The 21609-nt window shown below is 43.6% G+C and overlaps 2 protein-coding genes across 2 annotated transcripts in view; one reads left to right on the forward strand and one right to left on the reverse strand.

Moving 5' to 3' along the window:
- UPRT (uracil phosphoribosyltransferase homolog) overlaps positions 1-2741 on the forward strand; it is a 66526-nt gene extending 63785 nt beyond the window's left edge. Inside the window, exon 7 of the mRNA XM_030208739.1 lies at positions 1294-2741. Coding sequence (XP_030064599.1) covers positions 1294-1298 — 5 coding nt within the window. The 3' untranslated portion in view covers positions 1299-2741. The remainder of the gene's footprint in view (positions 1-1293) is intronic.
- A 1241-nt stretch (positions 2742-3982) lies between these two features.
- The window catches only part of ZDHHC15 (zinc finger DHHC-type containing 15), a 112312-nt gene continuing 94685 nt past the window's right edge, over positions 3983-21609 (reverse strand). Inside the window, exons 11-12 of the mRNA XM_030209931.1 lie at positions 13869-13947; positions 3983-7478 (exon numbers count right to left, since the gene is read on the reverse strand). Of these exons, the coding sequence (XP_030065791.1) occupies positions 13904-13947 (44 nt within the window). The 3' untranslated portion in view covers positions 3983-7478; positions 13869-13903. The remainder of the gene's footprint in view (positions 7479-13868; positions 13948-21609) is intronic.

Genomic DNA, 21609 nt, shown 5'->3' on the forward strand with positions numbered 1-21609 from the left:
TATTGGCAATGTAAAATACACAGTTAAAATACCTTCATTCAATTTCTTACAATGCACAGTGGTAACACATGATCCAGTAATTACACACCAATACAATATCCAGTAGTTACATGTAAGTATATCTGGCACATCAAAATCTGGAAACCTGCTCCCTTGATTGTTTAGGGACCTGATTGGCAGCTTAAATCAGTTTCAACTCATTGATTGGTCTTCAAAGACTTCCAGAGGCCCCATATTCCTCATGATGGGGTAGAAAGTGTACTTCCAGAATACAATGTACAGCAATCAGTGTATACTAGACAGCTCTGCTCCTGTACACTCCAGGAATCTCTTGGTTGGTGCTTGTAGATTTTGTCACAATATCTGAATTCTATACTATGGAACATGCGGTCTGTTCTTTTTGCTTGCAGGACTTCAACCATCCCTGATTTTTAAATTTGATTTAATACATCTATTGTCTAAACGCACCATGCTTTTGGTCTCTGGCATCCAAACCATCTCACTCACCAGTCTTAACATGCTTTCATCAAGTGGTAAAATAATTCTTTAGGGCTAGAATGAACGAGTAAACAGCTACGGTACAGAATGCAGGTAGGAGCACTCGGCAAACCACAAATTTTAATGCACAATGGAATTCTGTACTAGTGATAAGAACCCAAAATGACCACATCAAAACTGATTTTTCTTTTATGAATATTCAGTATTATACAGTGCTAAATGTGCTCTTGCCTTCAGCAGATTAAAATAAGGCTGAGCTGCAATCACAGACACCTGCTGCCATAAAGATCTGAGGTAGTTCATCTATACTGAGTGAAATCTTTAGAGGATTGTGCTTTCACAAGACACAGCATTATGTCAGGGATTTTCACAAGAGTCAATACAAAGAGCTGTGTAAATGACTAGCCAAATTTATTCTGCCTGTGGCAGTATTTCTCATGTTATAAAAAAAAATATATGGATCAGCTGGGGTTGGGAGGCAGACCTGGGAAGACAGGGCATTTGGCTCTATGTTCTGCAAAAGACAGGCTCATGTTACCATGTCCAGGGCAACAAAAAAAAAAAAAAAAGGGATTTTCTTTCTAGCCTGCTCAATATTAAATTAGTTTAAAAAGAGGTCAATACTGTAGTTGGGTACAACTGATACCTGTATAAAACTGATGCTGAGAACTTTTGGGACTACAAAAGTCATTTTCTTTACTATCAGAGCACCACGAGATGAGCTCAGATTATGAGAAAGCTCCTATATATTGCTCATTTGTGGATACTGTATAATATAATTTTTTTCTTTTTCAGAATAATACCACAAAGAAAAGTTCCCCCCCATAGCCTGCAGAGCAGTCCAACTATGCTTTGTAACACTGGCAAGCAGGAAATGTCAACCAGTAGGAGAAGGCACTTGCCTTAACATGTGGGAGTCTCTCACATCTACAAACACATCACAGAAACATCCATTTGCTGTTTTATAATTTAATCAAGCAGACCTTCTCTCAAACAATCCATTTATTAGGTGCCCGAATGCTGCCTCTGGTTTCGGCCTGCTGTTCCCCATGGCCTAATACCACTGATAACGTGAACTGCAAATGGGGATCAGGTATGCCCTGCCCGATCATGTGAACTGTCAAATCCCCAGGGGTTAACCAGAGGTTTTCAACCTAGTCCTTGGGGCACAGCCAGCCAGTTGGGGTTTTCAGGATTTCCCCAATGAGTGTGCCCTGAGGACTGGGGTTGAAACCCCCTGTATCAACTGATACCATTACAGCGGGGCCTGACATATCATCTGTGTCCACTGGAAAACAAAGCTGAGGTACAGCATGCTGCAAAACTCCTCAAGTCTGCTCGAAAGATAATTATGCCTTTTCTCAATAATGCACCCAAAGTATAAAATGAAGTTGAATTAAAGGGAACAAAGTGAAAAGATCATACCTGATGTACCGAACGTAACTCACCTTAAGCTATAACTGTAAAAAGTGTGAACCAAATATTTAAAATAAATACATCTATTTTACTGTGCTACTCCCAAGCTACATGGTCCAAAGTACCATTTCTTTGGCACAGCAACAGGAATACATAGCTCCATTCCCCCAAGGTCCTAGGGAGGAGAGTGTAAATAGGTGGTCATGGAGCCCTAATTTCAAATAAATACGTTTATTGGCTAATGCACTTTGCAAGGTGAAAGGACCTTACAGGCCTGAAAGCTGTCAGCTCAATCCCACCAAAAACTAACTCTCCATTTTTTCACCATTCCCTCACAGCAGACATAAGCTGCCTTAAAAATGTACAGTACCAAGGGCCAGGACGAAAAAAGATACATGTGGTACTGGGCTTTGCAGGTGCTGATTTTCTTTTGTAAATTGTTATGTAAAATAAAGTGCATGTTAGGGGCACTTGCATCGGTAGTGAGAACATGAGTTTCACAGAGGAAGGGCGGAGAATATGGGGTAGTCTGTTATCGGGTGGAGTGAGAACAAAGTGAGGCTTGCTGAAAAGATGTCTGTATAGAGGGGGATGCTGTCTCTTAAAGTAGCGATACATACATTTTGAAGATATCTGTAAATGTTCTGAAATCTGCAGACATCACGTAGATGAAAACGGGGGAAATTCTATAACTGGACGCCTAGATGTGGTGTGCTACGTGTACATTCTCGAATAGCAGCTAGGTGCTGAGATTCCATTATAGGGTAAAGGGTCATGGATTTAATAAACTGCCTTTCTGTGCTACAACCAAAGTGGTTTACATATACCATGTGCAGGTACTTTCAGTGTCCCTAGTGGGCTCTCAATCTTAAGTTTGGTATCTGGGGCAACAGAGGGCTAAGTGACTTGCCTAGAGTCAAAGGAGCCACGATAGGAATTGATCCCACTGTGCTAACCATTAGGCTACTCCTCCAATCTTAGAACATTAGCACAAATCGGCATCCACACGCCTACAATTACGTATATCCATTTACACCATGTCAAGAGTGCTAGATGCACACACACAAATGCAGCAATTCAGTTTGCAACTCACAGGACTTTCTACGAGTTAAGTGTGAAGTGGGAGCCCCATCTACGCACCTTCCATTTATGTGCTTATCGAATATGGTATAAATCCTAGTTTTTGTATCAGAAAAGCCAAAGGCGCCAAAATTTATTGAATAAGATTGATGTTTAATGTGTTGGGACCTACATTTTGGAACAACCTACCCATATTTTTAAGTACGGAGATCTGTCTTCATTCATTTAAAGCTTTGCTTAACACACACCTCTTCCAGTCAGCCTTTCCTAATTAAATGTATATCTTCATCAGGGCCTCATGCAGGTATCAGTGCATGAATACAGCACAGAGAGCTGAAGAGCAGATCATTATGAGATCCCTATGCAGGTGTCACACTGATACATGTAAAGCATGAACACAGAAGGAGATCAGAGGAATAGATTTTTAAAAGTAGGGTACACAAAACCTATGCAAAGAAATGATGCCTAAAAATGAGCTCAGAAGAGTGGGTAATACTGAGGAATCCGCCTGCACACCTTTTTCATTTTAGCATTCGTTTTCACGGGTTTGGGCGAGATCCATTCTCTTTCTCATCACAACATCCAAGTGCTCCTTGTCTCACCATACAAGATGAAAGCTTTCCCTGCAAGAACAGCCCTCGCCACACCACTACATCTACCCAGTGTTGCCAGGTGGGCGGTTTTACCGCCCAATTGGGCGGTTTTCCGCGACCCGCCGCGGGAAATTTTTGCCCGCGGCGGGTTGCGGTTTTTTGGGCTGCTTTTTGGTCTTTTGGGCTGTTTTTTGGGCGTTTTTTTCGGCCGCGGGGGGCGGGGTTAGTGACATTTTGGGCGGGGCCGATGACGGGGGAGGCGGGGCTGATGACGGCGGGGTGATGGCGCGGGGGTGGGGGTGTCAGGGGCGGGGTTTGAGTTTGGGCGGGTTTTGGGCTGGATTTAGGCTGGTTTGGGTGGGAAAAAATGTTTCCACCTGGCAACCTTGCATCTACCCCTTTCTTCATAGTGGCTCCATTTCAGAGAGCATCAATGATTAACAAGCAATCTAAGAGGTGAGGATACATTTTCTGTATATACAGAGGTCACTGTTGTACATTTAGGCTGAATGTAGATGGCAGTGGCCTAATTACAGCTTCTAACCCCCCCCCCCCCCCCCTTACACCTTATATCAGTCTGTAAGTGATCCTTTATAGCTACTACAAAAGCCTACTAATGAAGCCCTCTGAACTGGGGGAACGCTGGTCTCTGCTTCCCAGTCTGGAGTGATCTACACAGTGGAAGAGTCATTGCTTATCTTATAGCCCTGAAGAAAAGCACGGCTGTACTTCCACCACAATCGTTTAGAGATGCATAGTTTTACCCTGCATTTTCTTTTAGCACATTTCTTCTAATACAATTTTGAAAGCAACTGTAAAGAACACAGGAAGAAAAATTGGCAGCATTCTAAGAGTGATTCCATAAAAAGGACACTTTGAGATACTTTTTTTGCAAGGACACTGGTGTGCAATTAACATCTATTACCAACTATTCTGTGAACGTAGAGGAAAAGATAAACGTTAAGTGTCTGGACCACCACAGATTGACCGAGCAGTTTGGATGTGTTCTTTCCTAATCAGAAAGTTGATCTGGAGGCTGAGAAATGCTTCATATGATTAATTGCAAGGAGCAATAATGCACCTCTGCCTTGCCATGTTCACCCCTTGTAGGGATCTTTGTGAAGATTACAAGGGCCTCCCTGATATTTCAGGACTATATACTAATGGTGCAGGACCATATGGGACAAACTTGAGAGAGAAAGGTATTCCAATGGCCAGGGTTTGGCTATGGCTTAGCAAGAACTCCAGATCATTGGGAATGGGTGGATCAAGTTCCAGTTTTAAGCTCATGTTCTACTGTATCCTAGGGTGAGCATGCTTTCTCCAGGAAACTGGACAAAACCAGGACCAGATCAACCAGATGATGAGTCACAGGTATTTGGCTTCAATCTTCCAGACTCACAGACACTTAAGATAGAACTGCCATACTGGATCAGACCTGAGGTCCATCAAGTCACAAGTACCTTGTTTCCAACAGGGGCCAATTCAGGCAGGATCACAAGAAGTAGCTACTTAGTCTGGGGCTAAACAGTGGCATTCTCCAAGTCAACCACAACCATGGTTTATGGAATTTTCTTCCAGGAAATTGTCCAAGCCTGTTCTAAACCCAGGTAGGCTAAGAAAGAATCAGGATATAGGTCTTCTTTCATTTGGCCAGGTTATTTTGAATGGACAGTCTGAAAGCCAGTCCAGTTTTCAGCCTTCAAGAACTAAAACTGGTAAGCCCTTCTGGTAATTAGATTTCCAACCTGATCTAAAACTTAGCCTTCAGTCTTAGACAAAACTGTCAAGATTTTGTACAGTTTAAATACGTGATACTAAGATATGATCCTTAATCTATTTCCAATACTTTGATTTGCTGCTTTGTCTTTCCAGTTCTACTGGAACCAGGCTGGGATCTGGCTCCACAGATCCTTCCCCTATTTCATACACTCTCTTTGTCCCCCAATTTAACAAGTCCAGTAATCACAAGGATGTGTTTTGGCTGGGGCGATATGCATGTATGCATAGTGGCAATGTCACAAAATTCAGTGGTGCCGTTAAACGAATATACAATAAAGCCAAAGCAGTACTGCCAGAGTTTTATTCCATCCAGTGGCCATTGAAAATGAGACCCAGAATTTTTCTTTGCAGTTTGTGTCACCTCTTGTGAGTCTAATATCAAGTAAATCTCAAGACGAAGATGTCCATGAGCTTCCAAACCATTATGGGTCTCATACAGTGTAGTATTATAACTGGCTTTTGGATACCATTTAAGATCTTGTGTTCAGTTCACCAAATCCTGTATCTCGATGTACCATGGCATTTAAAACAATTGTCAATTTATCGGTCTAGGTGTAATTTACGATTGGAATCACCTATGCGGGCTTATCCGTTGATGGCTGCCCTGAAGCACCAGAGTGTCTGCATTCTTGTGTACTATAAAGTACACATAAGCGCTAATCACTCCCACCCCCTCCCCAGGGAGTGCATCTGCCCTTATGCACATGCTGGCTGTGTTTGCGCAGTTTTACCCAAATATAGGCCAAGCAGCTTAAAAAGCCATTTCCGTGCATAACGTCTGTTTCATGAATGTAAACGACTTTTAAAATTACCACTATAACCTTAAAGAAATACCTGACTGGAAGTCCCGGCATACAGTGAGACGGCTCTTAAGACAATCAGAAAGGAATTAGCAGTTTATATAGATTTAGGGTGACTGTACAGTTCTGCATCCAGGGCACAAGGAGACAGACTTCATTTTATTGCACTACATGAAAACTACAGCTCCCTGGTAGAAAACCAGGACTGGATCAGTTTGTCCCCCCCCACCCCCCCAACATGGAGCTTTGTGGCCACTCAATGTATTGTTGACGTGACTCAGATGGTAAGATTACATTTTTGGTTTTTAACTCCGTTTCCTGCGTCTTGTCCTCTACTGTAGTGTTCAGTCAGACTCCCCAAGGTGGATGAGGTGACAGAGTAATGGGAAGAGGTAAAAACTAAGCAAATTCTCCTGTAGGTTCCTTCAAAAAAGGTTCTGGGCTGGAGAAATTGCTGCTCTGGCAGGAAGTTCCTCCTTAGCCCATTCCTGTCCCCTCTTAGGTACTGCACCCTACCATCTAAATAAATCTTACAGAAAGACTACGGAAATTTGCGTTTCCTGTTTCAAAACTGTTTCCAAAGTAAGGCGTGGTTATTTCTCACATGATCAGAATAATTTTATCAAAATCTCATACATATGCAAACACAACACAGAACCATACACCACACGCATATAAGCAACCGTGTGCACATAACCAGTATGTTCTCTCAGCCACACAGACATACAAACACAAGACAGTACATTTAGTGAGTTGCCACCTCCACAGCCTGGTCAGAATACTGTGGTATGTGATGAGAACAAAAGATACAGCTTCATTTTTCCTGTCTGTCTGGGAGGTACTGAGGCATGCCATGGAGGTGACATAGAGAGAGAGAGAGAGCAAATACTAAGGCAAGTAGGACTATTCTGCGGAGGGTATAGTCTCGGAGAAAACTTCTCTTTCAGCCTTCTGCTTGGGAGGGCAAGAAACAGCCTTAGGAAAATACTCAGAAATCTGCTTAGCTCAGATGCATAATGGATGGACGGGGCACTTACTCTACAGTATGTTAATACTTTAACTTATTGTGCTTTCAAAATGGAAAAAAAAAAATACCATCCAAACTCATAAAATATGCCATTCAGTAGGAATGATCTGATCAGTAACTGAGGCCTGACACAGATACCATGGTGGCAGGCAGTCCATATAAACTCTTCTGGAAACTGATAATACAGTCCTTCATGGTAACATCATGTTCCGATGAGCCTTCTAGTCTCTCTGAACAGAGATCCATGTACAATATTGAATGGCTTAGCCTCAGAAGAGAATACTGAAACACAAACAGACAAATGATGAGACATAGGAAATGTCAAAAACAGACGAGAGGTCATACAGGAGCCCTGATCCAGCTGCTGGGACAGATCTCTGCCTAGTTAACGGACAAAGTCAGAGATTCGGCCCTTATGGCTCTATAAAGAGGACAAAATGGCTGTTGCAGTTCTAGTTGTCTAAATGATTCTGGGAAGCTCCAGTGTGCGGTGCAGGGTTATAGTTTTGTTTGACAGATGGAGCTGTGATCAGTGAACATTTTCTGATTTTGCCCTTGGAAAAGCTGCAATACATGCTGTGGCATTATGATTTAATAAGACAGATGGAGCTGTGATCAGTGAACGTTCTGATTTTACCTCTGGGAAACCTGCAGTGAGTGCTATGTCGATGGTGTCTGAGCCCTGGATTGGAAGCAGATCTTACCTACTAATTTTCTTTCCTTTAGGCATTCCAGACCAGTCACAACACTGACATTAGGGTTATGCATGTCTACCAGCAGGTGGACACTGAGCACACTTGAGTTTTGATTTGTATAAGATCCCTGTGCAGATAACAGGCGGCTAGTATGGTCATCACAAAGCTGAGGGAAGCGAAAAAGAAAATGCCATGACCCCCCTGGCTGTTCAGGACACAGCCTGCTGCTTATCCCAGCATCAGCCATGCTAGCCAACCGATTTGAATCTATTCAATCTTTTTCTGTGTTTTTTTTTTTTCAAATGCACATAGATATATACATACAACAAAATCTGTTTTTATCTGAACTGCAATTCCAAACAACCATAGCAAACAGTGCAAAGCAATGTAAACTAATCACACAGAAATAGAGAAACCAACCACAGTAACCCAGTCCTCCATGACTGAACTACCAGCCTCCAATTCCGTGCCTTCCCATGAAAAAATATCATGACTTGGGAGGGCCCTGGACCGGTCTGGAAGGCCTAAAGGAAAGAAAATTAGCAGGTAGCAGGTAAGAACTAATTTCTCCTTCCTTGTTGGCCTATCCAGACTGGTCCAAACATTGACGTTAGGGAAGAACCAAAACAGTAACTCTCAAGGGACCCCCGAAGTCTGGAAGTCAAGACCCTGCAAAAAAGCTGCATCCTGTATAGCCTGAATGTCTATGCAATAGTGGGAAGTAAATTAATGTTTTTTTTAATGTTACATTTGTACCCCGTCCTTTCCCACTCATGGCAGGCTCAATGCGGCTTACATATTGTATACAGGTACTTATTTGTACCTGGGTCAATGGAGGGTTAAGTGACTTGCCCAGAGTCACAAGGAGCTGCCTGTGCCTGAAGTGGGAATCGAACTCAGTTCCTCAGGACCAAAGTCCACCACCCTAACCACTAGGCCACTCCTCCACCAATGTAATGTAGACCAAGCTGCCTGTGGTGAAATGGTAAATTTTCCAGCGTATGAATTATAAGAATATTTTATGAAGTGTATTTCTCTAGTTTGGCCAGCAGGTGGTGAATGTTTTATGTTTAAAGCTGTTACAGAGAAATGGCTATTCCTTCTTTGGTTTAACACACAGAGGAAGTAACCTGCAGTGATGTGGCCAGCTACTTAAAAAAATGTTGTTGTGGGCTCTGATTGGCCCAGGAGTTCAAATCCAGTCTAGAAATATTAGATTTTTCTCCAGTCTCAGTTTGGAAGTAGAGAAAGACCTCTTTACTGAGATCCTGTGAGCAGCTATATTTCCTGTACTTCCCAGGCACTATCCAGGTAGTGATAAAATGTTTAGATAAGTTTTATAATTGATCCTTATTCAGTTATCTGTTATTTGCCTGTTATTTTCCATCGGTTTTAGAGTTCACTGTTTAATATTTTTTCATGACAATAAACCTTTTTTAGTTTATTGACTCTGCTTGTCTGGACTGACTAGGAATCCTGGTGGTTTGTGTGTTGGGTCTGTGAGTGCTTTCTAGGAACTGTAGGACCACTGGGAGTGTGGCCCAAGTAGCCTAGAAATCATCAGGGATAACTTGAGAATGGGAGACTCGCCCAGAGGTGGTTGGGACCCAGTCAGTGGGAGGAGGGTGCTAGTGTAGAGCACATGATCAGGTGCAGGCAGACCTAAGCTGTGCTGGGGATAGAATCTCTAAGTGGCCACAGGGTTAGCCCCAGGGGAGTGGCTAGGTGTTTCATGACACCATCGCTTTACAGATACCCAGCAGCAGAACCAAACTCTTCTCGGCCCAAGAAGCCTTTCAGAAGATATGCTGATGCAAATGTCTCCTTGATCCAGCAAGCCAAGGTTGCCTGAGGCCTTTTCTCCTTTATTACGACCCCCAAACAAGAAGACCAGGTGGTTCGAATGATGGAACTCCTTTGTCTTCTGCAGATAAGTAAAAAGTATCTGCGTCAAGGCGTGGTAGTTGCCACTGCTATTTATCCCCTTTAGGATCATCCAGGACTGGAAGAGAAATGGACTGGTTCACATGAAAAGAGGACACCACTTTTGACAGAAATGTAGGCACCATTCTGAGGACCACCTTCTCTGAAGAAAATAACAAAACCGGTTCCCTGCACGAGAGCACCTGCAGCTCCATAATCCTGCTTGCCGAAAATATAGCCACCAGGAAAAGGTGAGGTCCTTCAATGTGCAAGTGGCCAACAGCTCAAAGGGCGCTGTGACCAATGCCGATAAGACCATATTTAAATTCCAAGGAAGAACTAGTGGTTGATGTGGGAGTCAGAGAATTCTGACTCCTCTTAGAAAATGCATCATGTCCGGATAAGAAGACAAAACCTCACCTCCAACTGGGCCATGAAAACAAGCCAAGGCTGCCACTTGCACTTTCAGTGAAGCCAACGCCAAACCTCATTGAAGCTGTACTGCAGGAACTTCAAAACTGCAGGAAAGGGTGCATGAGACGGCGCATACCCTTTGTCTGCGCACCAAGCCTAAAAAATGCACCAGACTCGAACACAGGCCAGTGATGTAGACCACTTCTGAGACTGTAACATAGTCCCTATCACAGCAACCTATTTTCCTCAGACACGTCCTCTCAAGAGCCAAGCCGTAAGCGAGAATGGAGATGGATCTGGACCCTGAACCAACAACTCCCCGCAGACCTGTGAGGATCACTGGAGCCTCCACTGACAGACTGACCAAATCCTCATACTAGGGTCTGTGGGGCCAGTGCAGGGCCACCAACACTACCAATCTAGCATGATTCTCTATCCATTGGATCACTCGGTCCACAAGCGGCCAAGGCGAAAACACATACAGAAGCCCCTGTGTCAGCCAGGGCTAGACCATGGCTTCTATGCTTTCTGATTTAGGCTCTGTCCTTCAACTGTAGAAGCGAGGAACTTGGACATTGTCTGTTGTCGCCATGAGATTCAACAAAGGACCCCCCAGGTTTGAACAATCAGGCCGAAGGCTCTCCGACCAATGCTCCACTGCGCAGGATCTAGAATGTTTCTGCCAAGAAAATACACCTGAACATTTTCCACACCTGCTACGTGTGCAGTCGAGAGGTCCAAGAGATGAATCTATGCCCAGGGCATCAGCACAGCAGCCTCCTTCACCACCAGAGTGCTTCTCGTGCTGCCCTGTTCACATAGGCCACTGCAGTTGCGTTGTCTAATAGGAGTCTCACTGATTTGTCCCTGAGGACTCACTGGAGTTTCTAGCTTGTTGATTGGCCACGTGGTCTCTTCGGGAGTCCAGTGCCCCTGCGCTACTGGAGAAAAACAGTGCCCCCCCCAGCTGCTGATATTCGCATCTGTCATGACCATGGTCCATTGACAGCAGATGATCTACACAGAGCCACCACTGAAGGCTCTTACATGCCTCTCCTCATAGAGGCAACTGCATCTCCAGGTTGTTATGGGGGGGGGGGGGGGGGGGACCATCACGAGAGCAATGCACACTGAAGAGGTCTTATATGTGATCTGGCCCACTGAACCACTTCCAGGGAGGCTGCCATGGAGCCCAACACTTGAAGGTAGTCCTTGGCTTGCGGTGCCCTGGAAGTCAGGAGCCCACGAATCTGATTCTGAAGCCTAGATATTACCTCCTGAGGGAGATATGCCCTGCCATATTGAAGTGAACCCTGAGATAAACAAGGTTTTATGATGGTATCAGATGACTCTTAGGGAAATTCAGTACCCAGTCAAGATCTTTCAGAAAACTCACCACCATGGACGTAGCTCTCTCACTGTCCTGTAAGGACTTTGCATAGATCAGCCAATCGTCAAGATATGGATGCACGAGGATGCCCTCTTTGTGCAACATTGCCGCAACCACCACCATTACCTTGGAAAAGGTGAGTGGGGCTGTGGCCAAACTGAACAGAAGCGCACAAAACTGAAAGTACTGCCCTAAGACAGCAAAAATGAAGGTACCTCTGGTGTGCCTGGCAAATTGCAATATGCAGATAGGCCTCCAAAAGATCCAAGGTAGTGAGAAACTTCCTGAGCCAAACTGCAACAATGACTGATTGAAAGGTCTCCATATGAAAGCTCGACACTTTCAAGGCCCCGTTGACTTGCTTGAGATTCAAAAATCGGGCAAAAGCTCCCCTCCTTCTTGGGCACCATGAAAATGGAGTAGCTACCTAATCTGCTCTCTTCCTGTGGAACGGGAATCACCGTCCTTAAGGATATGAGATGACGTAATATGTCCGCAATCGCCTTGGCCTTCCAATGGGAATGACACGGGGACTCCAAAGATGATATTCAAATTCCAAGGCATGGCTATCTCAAATTATCTCCAGAACCCAATGGTCTGACGTAATGTGGGTCCACCTCGGGTAAACCTCCGCAAGACAACCTCCCAATTGTACCTGAGGTCACATCTCCCTTTATTGGGAGGTATAACCCTAGTGGGTGGGTGGCAGCATCTGAGCAGGCATGGAATCCCCCGAACATGGCCCAAGCAAACTCTGGGGGGAAGCCACATTCTCCCCCTCACCATCCCCACTGCAGAAGATTGGTTGGGAAGCACTTCACTAACCAACCAACCGAGGAGTGTCCCACCTCAGTAATGGCAGGGTTTTCCGCCAAAGTTAAATCAGGAGAAGAAAAATGCATCTCCACCGCTGAAGACACCAAGCCCTCATTTTTCAAGTGGTCACACTGTGTCCCCTCCTGAACCGCTGAAACTGCGGGCTTAGGATCACCACAAAGTTTACAGGTTGCACTGGGTCTCTCAATCCCCTTGCAGCCACAGACCTTACGATGGTGAGATTTTTCAGCACTCATGCCACTCAAATCCCGCAGAGTCTAACATTCATCGCTGTCAGCACTTGAGCCGTGGAGGACCAAATTACAGCCAGTACAGCGCAATTTTCTTTTTTTTTTTTTTCTTTGTAACTAGTGCTGGTGGCTGCAAGGAAGAAAACTTTCAAGGGTCCAGCGTTTGTCAGTGGGGAGACAAATAGAGGGAGGGACCCGGCCACCCCAGGTAATACACCCCTGGGGTACAGCAGTGGCTCCTGTGGACCAATACCCCGTGGCAAGCAGGCAGTGGTCAGATCAAATAAAGGGAACAGCTGGGAAGAATTTTCTTCCACTTTTTAATATGGAAAGACTGCCCAACAGAACAAAAAAGAACTACCCCCTTAGGGCCTACTGGATCCAGACACAGACTGCACAGGCTGCATGTCCACCACCTGCTGGAGACTGAGAACATAACTAGCTGCCTGTATCTGCACAGGGATCTTATACAAATCAGAACTCATGTGTTCTCTGTCTCCTCCTGCTGGTAGGTGTGAATAACCCTTATGTCACTGTCTGGACTGGTCTGGATAGGTCGACAAGGAAAACTGTGCTATCTGGAAACCTTCCTGCTCTCAGCTGCATAAGGTGATTCATATCTTTTTTTTGGGGGGTGTAGGGGGTAGGGTAATTGAACTCTAACAGTATCAGCTTGGTATCCACACTTCATGGTGCTAATTTCATCTCTACCAATCTGATCTCAGGATAGTCACAGTCTCTCGAGTGGTTCGGTTTGCTCAACTTGAGTGGTTATAACTCTAAATGTGAGGTTACAATAGAATTCATCCCACAAGTAGCTACGTACATTATTTCAGAAGCATAGGCATTTGTGTAGATGGAAGACAATATCTGTACTACATCATCTACAATCTGATAGCAGGCCAAAGGGTGCACTGACTGCAGGGCTGATGTTCTGCTGGGTGGATATGAAAAGGAAAGCTGCTGGTCTTGGTATCAATACTCTGGTAAAGGGTCTTTAACTTATCAGCTGTAATCTTCCTGTACATAAATTACATCTCTGCTTTTAGTTTATGTTGCACCCATGGATGAGTAAGAGAGGGAGAGGAAGGGAAGGAAGATATTTTTTCAACCTGTTTTATCTTAGCAGGAGCCTGTGTACAGTAAAAATACAGCATCCCACAGTGCATCGTGAGAGACTTACCTGTGATGGAGCTGTGGCTTCAGATTTTCACCAGGCTACGTTTCCATTTCTATATCCACAGATGAGTTCCCGAGATAACCTAGCAAACACAAAATCAAACTCCATTAACAGGCTGCCAGCTCGCGTGGCAACTATGTGAATAAGTTACATCAGTTTTCACAGGGAAAGCATATGCACAATCTCTCTCTGAAAATTATCCCAAGGAAAGTACATTCACACATATACGCCTACTATTTAGTTCAAACACATTTCCCAGTTTAAGAACACAAGAGCATAGGACAAGCCAAGCTGGTTCAGTCCAAGGTCCACTGAGCCCAATGGCCTGTCTTTGACAGTGGCCACTCCAGATCACAAGCACCCAGCAGTTGCTAAAAATAGATCTATTTCTCACAGGTATAGTTTTCCAAAGTCTATCTGGCTAATCGTTTTTAATGGACTTTTCCTCCAAGAATTTGTGCAAACCTCCTCAGTCACCTTGACCACATCCTCCAGCTACAAAATCCACAGTTAACTATGTGCTATGTAGACATTTCTTTTCTATGATTTGTTTTTAGTCTGCAGGTCAATAGTTTCATGGAGTGTTCTCTTCTTTTTGTGTTGACAGGCTACACCACTGATCCACCTCCCTTCATGATTTTATAAACTTCTACCATAATTCTTTCTCAGTTGGTTTCCCTCCAAGCTGAAGACCCTAACCTGTTTAGCCATTGTTTTCCTTTTGTCGCCCTTCTCCGAACCTCTTGTAGAGTTGAGGAGACCACAATTACACATGTTACTGAAGGTGCAAACTATTATACAGATTTTGCTCTAAGATGAAACTGATGTACATCTCCCTGCCACACATGTACTACTACTACTTATCGCTTCTATAGCTCTACTAGACGTATGCAGTGCCGTACACTGGACATGAAGAGACAGTCCCTGCTCAACAGAGCTTACAATCTAATCAAGACACAGAAACAGGACAAATAAAGGATAAGGACAAAGAGTAGCAAGATTCCGGAATCCCAAAAAGTAACAAGATTCTGTGCAGAATCCCAAAGGGTAGCAAGATTCTGTAATCCCAAAGACTACTAATCTATTAGAGCCAAAAGAACATCTTTCTGAATATGGAAGAAAGATCTGACTGAAGAAAACAAGACGCAACATAAGCACTGGCAAGTTAGATGCAAAGCACTGATGATGAAGGCCAAAAGAGAATACAAAGAGAAACTTGCCTCGGAGGCAAAAAATTCATAGTGATAACTTTTTCAGGTATATCAGAAGCAGAAAGCATGTGAAGGAATCTGTGGGACAGTTAGATCATCAGGGAGTGTTGTCAGTGGAGTACCGCAGGGATCGGTTCTTGGGCCGGCTCTTTTTAACATCTTTGTGAGCGATAATGCGGAAGGGCTGTCTGATAAGGTTTGTCTCTTTGCGGATGATACCAAATTTTGCAACAGGGTGGACACCCTGGAGGGTGTGAATGACATGAGGAAGAACCTAGCGAAGCTGGAGGAATGGACCGATATTTGGCAACTAAGATTTAATGCTAAAAAAATGCAGGATCATGCACTTGGGTCACAAGAATCCGAGGGATTGGTACAATATAGGAGGTGAAGTGCTTCAGTGTATGAAGGAAGAGCGGGAATTGGGGGCGATTGTGTCTGATGACCTTAAAGCTTCCAAACAGGTAGAAAAAGTGACAGTCAAAGCCAGAAGGATGCTTGGGTGCATAAAGAGAGGGATGACCAGCAGGAAAAATGAGGTGATAGTGTCCTTGTATAAGTCTCTGGTGAGGCCCCATTTAGAGTACTGTGTGCAGTTCTGGAGACTGCACCTATGGAAAGATATAAACAGGATGGACTCGGCCCAGAGGGCGGCTACAAAATTAGTAAGTGGTCTTGAACACAAAAAATATAGGGACAGGCTTAGGAATCTCAATATGTATACGCTGAAAGAGAGGAGGGAGAGAGGAGATATGACAGAGATGTTTAAATATCTCAAGGGCATTAATGTACAGGAACTGAACAACTGAAGGAAAACTCTGGAACGAGGGGGCATACGATGAAGTTAAGAGAGAACAGGCTTAGGAGTAATCTAAAAAAGTATTATTTCACAGAAAGGGTGGTGGAAGCTTGGAATGGCCTCCCGGTGGAGGATGTGGAGTCGAGGACTGTGTCAGAATTTAAGAAGGCATGGGATAAGCATGTGGGATCCATTAGGAAAAGGAAGAGTTAGCGGTTACGGAGGATGAGAGAGGTCAAGATTTCTACTTGAGATACCTTTACATGTTCAAAGTGAGCATGCTTTGTCCTACCCTAGATCTTCAAGATCCAAATGTTTTCATCAAAAATGAAAAAGTGAAGATGAACCCACCTTAACCACACTTTAATCAAAATGATCAGCTGGCTTCTTCGGATTGAATAAATGTCAACCCACAACCCTAGAAATCCCTAAGATTTATTTTTCTAAATCACTGACTTGTGTCAGTACCAAGTGTATTTACAAAATGCCTAGCAGTTGTGGTGGTTCATCTCTGCACAAAGGGTTTTTGATATTTCCTCATCTCAATGACAAGCTAATATCAACGAAGTCACCAAAGGATGCTCTTCATTCACTGCAAATTACAATGAAGACTCTATGAAACCTCAGGTTTCTATAAACCTACACAAAACACAGACGATACAGGGACCCACATCACAACTCAAAAACCAAGGCTTTCCTTCCAAAATGTAGAATGTGCACTATCAAGTCATTATGCCAAATCTGCATAACCAAAAGCATACTAACCTGCAACATCCTCAAAATTGTTCCGTCTTTGAAGGATTATGATCACTGTTACCTTTACCCTTTCACCAGGTCCTGCACCGAACTATATTAAGAACACTATAACCTCCTTAGTATGACCCAGTGTATCCTATTATTATTCTGTTACAAATTTTATTAGCACCCCTAATATCTCTTAGAATTCTACAATCTGTTTTCTCATCCTTGCCAGATGGGCGGTAATATATCCCTACTATTGTACTTTTCCCAGTGGCCCTTCTACCCATAATGACTGCAGAGTGCAGTATGCTTCCTACAGAACGCTTATTCCACTTGACTCTCTGACATTCTTAACCTACAGTGCCATCCCTCCATCAATTTGATCTGCTCTATCGTATGATAGTGTCCCACTGGTTTTCCTCCTTCCACCAGGTCAATGAGATACTTATTATGTCTCTATCATCTTTTAATGTAATATAGCCCAACTCTATAAACTTATATATATATATATATTTTTTTTTTTTTTTTTGAGTTTTGGTATGTGCATATAGACATGTTAAAGTACGTTTTTAACTTGTACTACTACTATTATTTGTAGTCACAGCCTGCTTATTAATAGACTACACAGGCCCATTCATATCTGCATTTTCTTATTTAAACCCTCTGCTATTTCAACTTTCATTACAAACTCTCCATCGAGATACTCTGATTTCCTTGAAGATACCTTCCTCCAATTCATGTGCTTCACAGTGACTATCAGCTTTCTCCTAGGTTCTAGTTCAAAAGCTGATCTATCTCCTTTTAATTGTTAACTAAAACCTGAGGAAAAACAGATGTGTAAGTACACATTTTAAAAAATACATACATAAATTCTAACCCCTCCCTGATCCTGCCCCAAGAATGTCTCCACTCAATTTGGGTAAGCCCATACGGGCTGTATCTGCATAAATATACACACATACCCTGAAATTGTATGTGTTAATTTGGGTATACATCCAATTTGCGTGCATGATTTAACTGAATGAGCCAATTAGCACCGATAATTGGGTGCTAATAATTATCGGTACTAATTGGCATTAATTGAAATTTACATACATATTTTTAGTTGCATGATCCGCGGGCTCCAAAAAGGGGGCATAGCCATGGGAGGGTCATGGACAGATCAGGGGTGTAACTACAATTTATGTGCACTATTATAGAACAGTGTTTCCCAAGTCCGATCCTGGAGTACTCCTTGCCAGATCCCCCTTATTCTATAGCAATGTTTCCTAGGTCCAGTCCTGGAGTACCCCTTGCCAGTCAGGCTTTCAGGATATCCACAATGAATATGCATGAAAAAGATTTGCATATAATGGGGGCAATGTGTACAAATCAAGTTCATGCATATTCATTGCGGATATCCTGAAAACCTGACTGGCAAGGGGTACTCCAGGACTGGACTTAGGAAACATTGCTATAGAATAAGGGGGATCTGCGCCGAATTTAGACGCAAGAATTTACATCAGAGTTTACTTGGTATAAACCCTTGTGTCTAAAGTTAGGCGCTGATCCCAGCATTAAGCATCTACTATAATAAAAAGCACCTCCAACGTTCTGAAGCTGACTCCGTGGCAGTGAAGGGTTTGTAGGGTTCGTGCTGCCTGTAACGCTGTATCCATCTCCTGTCCTGACATTAGCATGCTTCCTGGTTTGTCACAAGCAGCACTGACCAACCACACGATAGCAGCACGAGGCACACCAACGGACTCAAAGAACAGCGCAACCCGCGTACCCAGACACAGATTCACACACCGAACTTCACCGAAGCAGAAAGACAACCGGCCTCAAGACTGCCAGTACCGCCGGGTAACCCCCCTCAGAGACACACGCGGCTCTGCAGCCAACGTCCAAAACCTCAACACTGCTACCGGCGCCGGTGAAAACCACCTCAGATAACTTACGCCGCACCCCCACCCTCAGTCTGTGCCCAACATCACCGACATCAACACTGCCGGTACTGCCGCTGCTACCACCCCCCTGCAAGCCACTCGCCACCTCCCTCACAACTCCCCTCCCAGACACACGACACACCCTCCCAGCTCGCCAGCAACGCTCCCCCCCCCAAATACACAAAAGCTTTATCAGAAAGACAAACCAAAACGCAACAACATGGTCTGAAGTATACGTCAGCCTCGCAACGGGGAACCCCCCCACAGCCACACCGTCTCAGCTTGCCAACCAAGGTCCCCCTACCTCCCAAAAATGGAGGGGGGGTCGGAGGGGTGGGGGTCGGAGGAGGGAGGGAGAAGAGGGGGGTGGGGGAGGGAAAAGAGGGGGGAGGGGGCCCTGGAACCTTGCTAGCGCCCGTTTCCTTTCTGTTCGAAAAGGGCCTCTTTTACAAGTATTCTATAAACGGCGCCTTAGCGCGTTTTTTTTTCAGCACTGATATTTCAGTGTTATTTATAGAATTTGCTCCACATAGTCGGGGCAATTTCTGCCTGTAAAGCTCTGTTTTATGCACATAAATGGCTTTTAAAATTGCCCTTGGAGCCATGCCATGTAGATTTACCTGCACTCCTTGAGCCCACCAGGTCCAGATACTGGATTACATTTAAATGCAATGAGTTTGCTTCTATTTTGCTCTTGGAAATTCATGAACTGGCTGCACCTCCTTTTTCATGTGGTTGATTTTATTCAGGCTAATTATCCCCTTTAGATCACTGTACATGTCACTGGCTGTTATTCAGCTGATTCAGCCACTATGACAGCTAAATATCTTCCCAATATAATGCAGTGTTTCAAGATCTGGCCAGCCAGAAAATTACACCACTGTGCCGTTCTTCTGTTGGACAGAATCCAAACTCTGTTATTAGCACACTCGAAGAGCGTGCGCTCTACAAACACAAACGAGGTGGTCTGAGAATGAGAGAGAACGCTTTAACGAGCATCTTTGAAATCTGGTATGCTTCAGAACTGTCCTCTCACTCCCTCCCCTCAAAAGGCTTAATGCGGCAGCTGACTGTATCCTACTGATGCTACCAGAGCTCATCATTTCTATAATGCCTACTACATGTAGACAGCATGGCTCTCACAGTGATCATTTTCTTGACCTGATGAAAAATAAAATCCATTGCTGGGGAAAAAAAAGGCTCTTGAATTCAAAATATTTTAATCCTATAATAAATGCTACAACAAGTTCTCCCTCCATTGATAAAAATACCTAAAAAAAATGTAACGTATTTGGAGACAAATGTGTATGCGTTTGTTATATCTACATTGCATAGGTCGATACATATGCAGGGCTAGATTAAGACTATTTTGGGCTTTAAGCAAACATTTTTGTGGGCTTCTACAAAAGGCCCACATTCACATCTTTTACTGCCACCTGCAGAGCCACATTTACTCTTTCCCTGTGTGCTGGCCTCCCGTGAGACCTCTTTGCATTGCCTTTCTCCCAGGCCTGTTTGCCTCACTAGACCCCACCCTCCACCCCATTCACTTCTCCTGACTGAAGTGGCTTGGAATGGAGAAGTAGCCTAATGGTTAGAGGAGAAGCTGACTGGAAAGGGATACTCCAGGACTGGACTTAGGAAACACTGTTATAGAATAAGGTATGTAATCTACACCTATAAAGAAGAGTGGTTTTCAGATCATGCCATTCACATGTATGTAATTACACCTATAAAGAAGAGTGGTTTTCAGATCATGCCATTCACATGTATGTATTCTACACCTATAAAGAAGAGTGGTTTTCAGATCATGCCATTCACATGTATGTATTCTACACCTATAAAGAAGAGTGGTTTTCAGAACCTGCCATTCACATGTATGTAATCTACACCTATAAAGAAGAGTGGTTTTCAGAACCTGCCATTCACATGTATGTAAGCTACACCTATAAAGAAGAGTGGTTTTCAGATCATGTCATTCACATGTATGTAAGCTACACCTATAAAGAAGAGTGGTTTTCAGATCATGTCATTCACATGTATGTAAGCTACACCTATAAAGAAGAGTGGTTTTCAGATCATGCCATTCACATGTATGTAATTACACCTATAAAGAGTGGTTTTCAGATCATGCCATTCACATGTATGTATTCTACACCTATAAAGAAGAGTGGTTTTCAGATCATGCCATTCACATGTATGTATTCTACACCTATAAAGAAGAGTGGTTTTCAGAACCTGCCATTCACATGTATGTAAGCTACACCTATAAAGAAGAGTGGTTTTCAGATCATGCCATTCACATGTATGTATTCTACACCTATAAAGAAGAGTGGTTTTCAGAACCTGCCATTCACATGTATGTAAGCTACACCTATAAAGAAGAGTGGTTTTCAGATCATGTCATTCACATGTATGTAATCTACACCTATAAAGAAGAGTGGTTTTCAGATCATGCCATTCACATGTATAATCTACACCTATAAAGAAAAGCGGTTTTCAGAACCTGCCATTCACATGTATGTAATCTACACCTATAAAGAAGAGCGGTTTTCAGAACCTGCCATTCACATGTATGTAATCTACACCTATAAACAGTGGTTTTCAGAACTTGCCATTCACATGTATGTAATCTACGCCTATAAAGTGTGTTTTTCTGGTCCTGCCATTCACATGTATGTAATCTACACCTATAAAGAGCGGTTTTCAGAACCTGCCATTCACATGTATGTAATCTACACCTATAAAGAGCGGTTTTCAGAACCTGTCATTCACATGTATGTAATCTACACCTTTAAAGAGTGGTTTTCTGATCCCGCCATTCACATGTATGTAACCCACACCTATAAAGAGTGGTTTTCAGAACCTGCCATTCACATGTGTATCCAATCTATACAGGTAATACAACTATTTCCATGGGCAGATGCTTTGAAAATGACCTCCACAACATAACAGAAGAGGGTTGTCAAAGACCAACTGGCCCAGTTATTCCTGTACACACTCAATTGCACACCTATTATTCTGCCCAATGATAATCATATGGGCGGACAATCCTTAAAACTGAA

Source organism: Microcaecilia unicolor, chromosome 7 (genome assembly GCF_901765095.1).
Source record: "Microcaecilia unicolor chromosome 7, aMicUni1.1, whole genome shotgun sequence".
Taxonomy (NCBI): domain Eukaryota; kingdom Metazoa; phylum Chordata; class Amphibia; order Gymnophiona; family Siphonopidae; genus Microcaecilia; species Microcaecilia unicolor.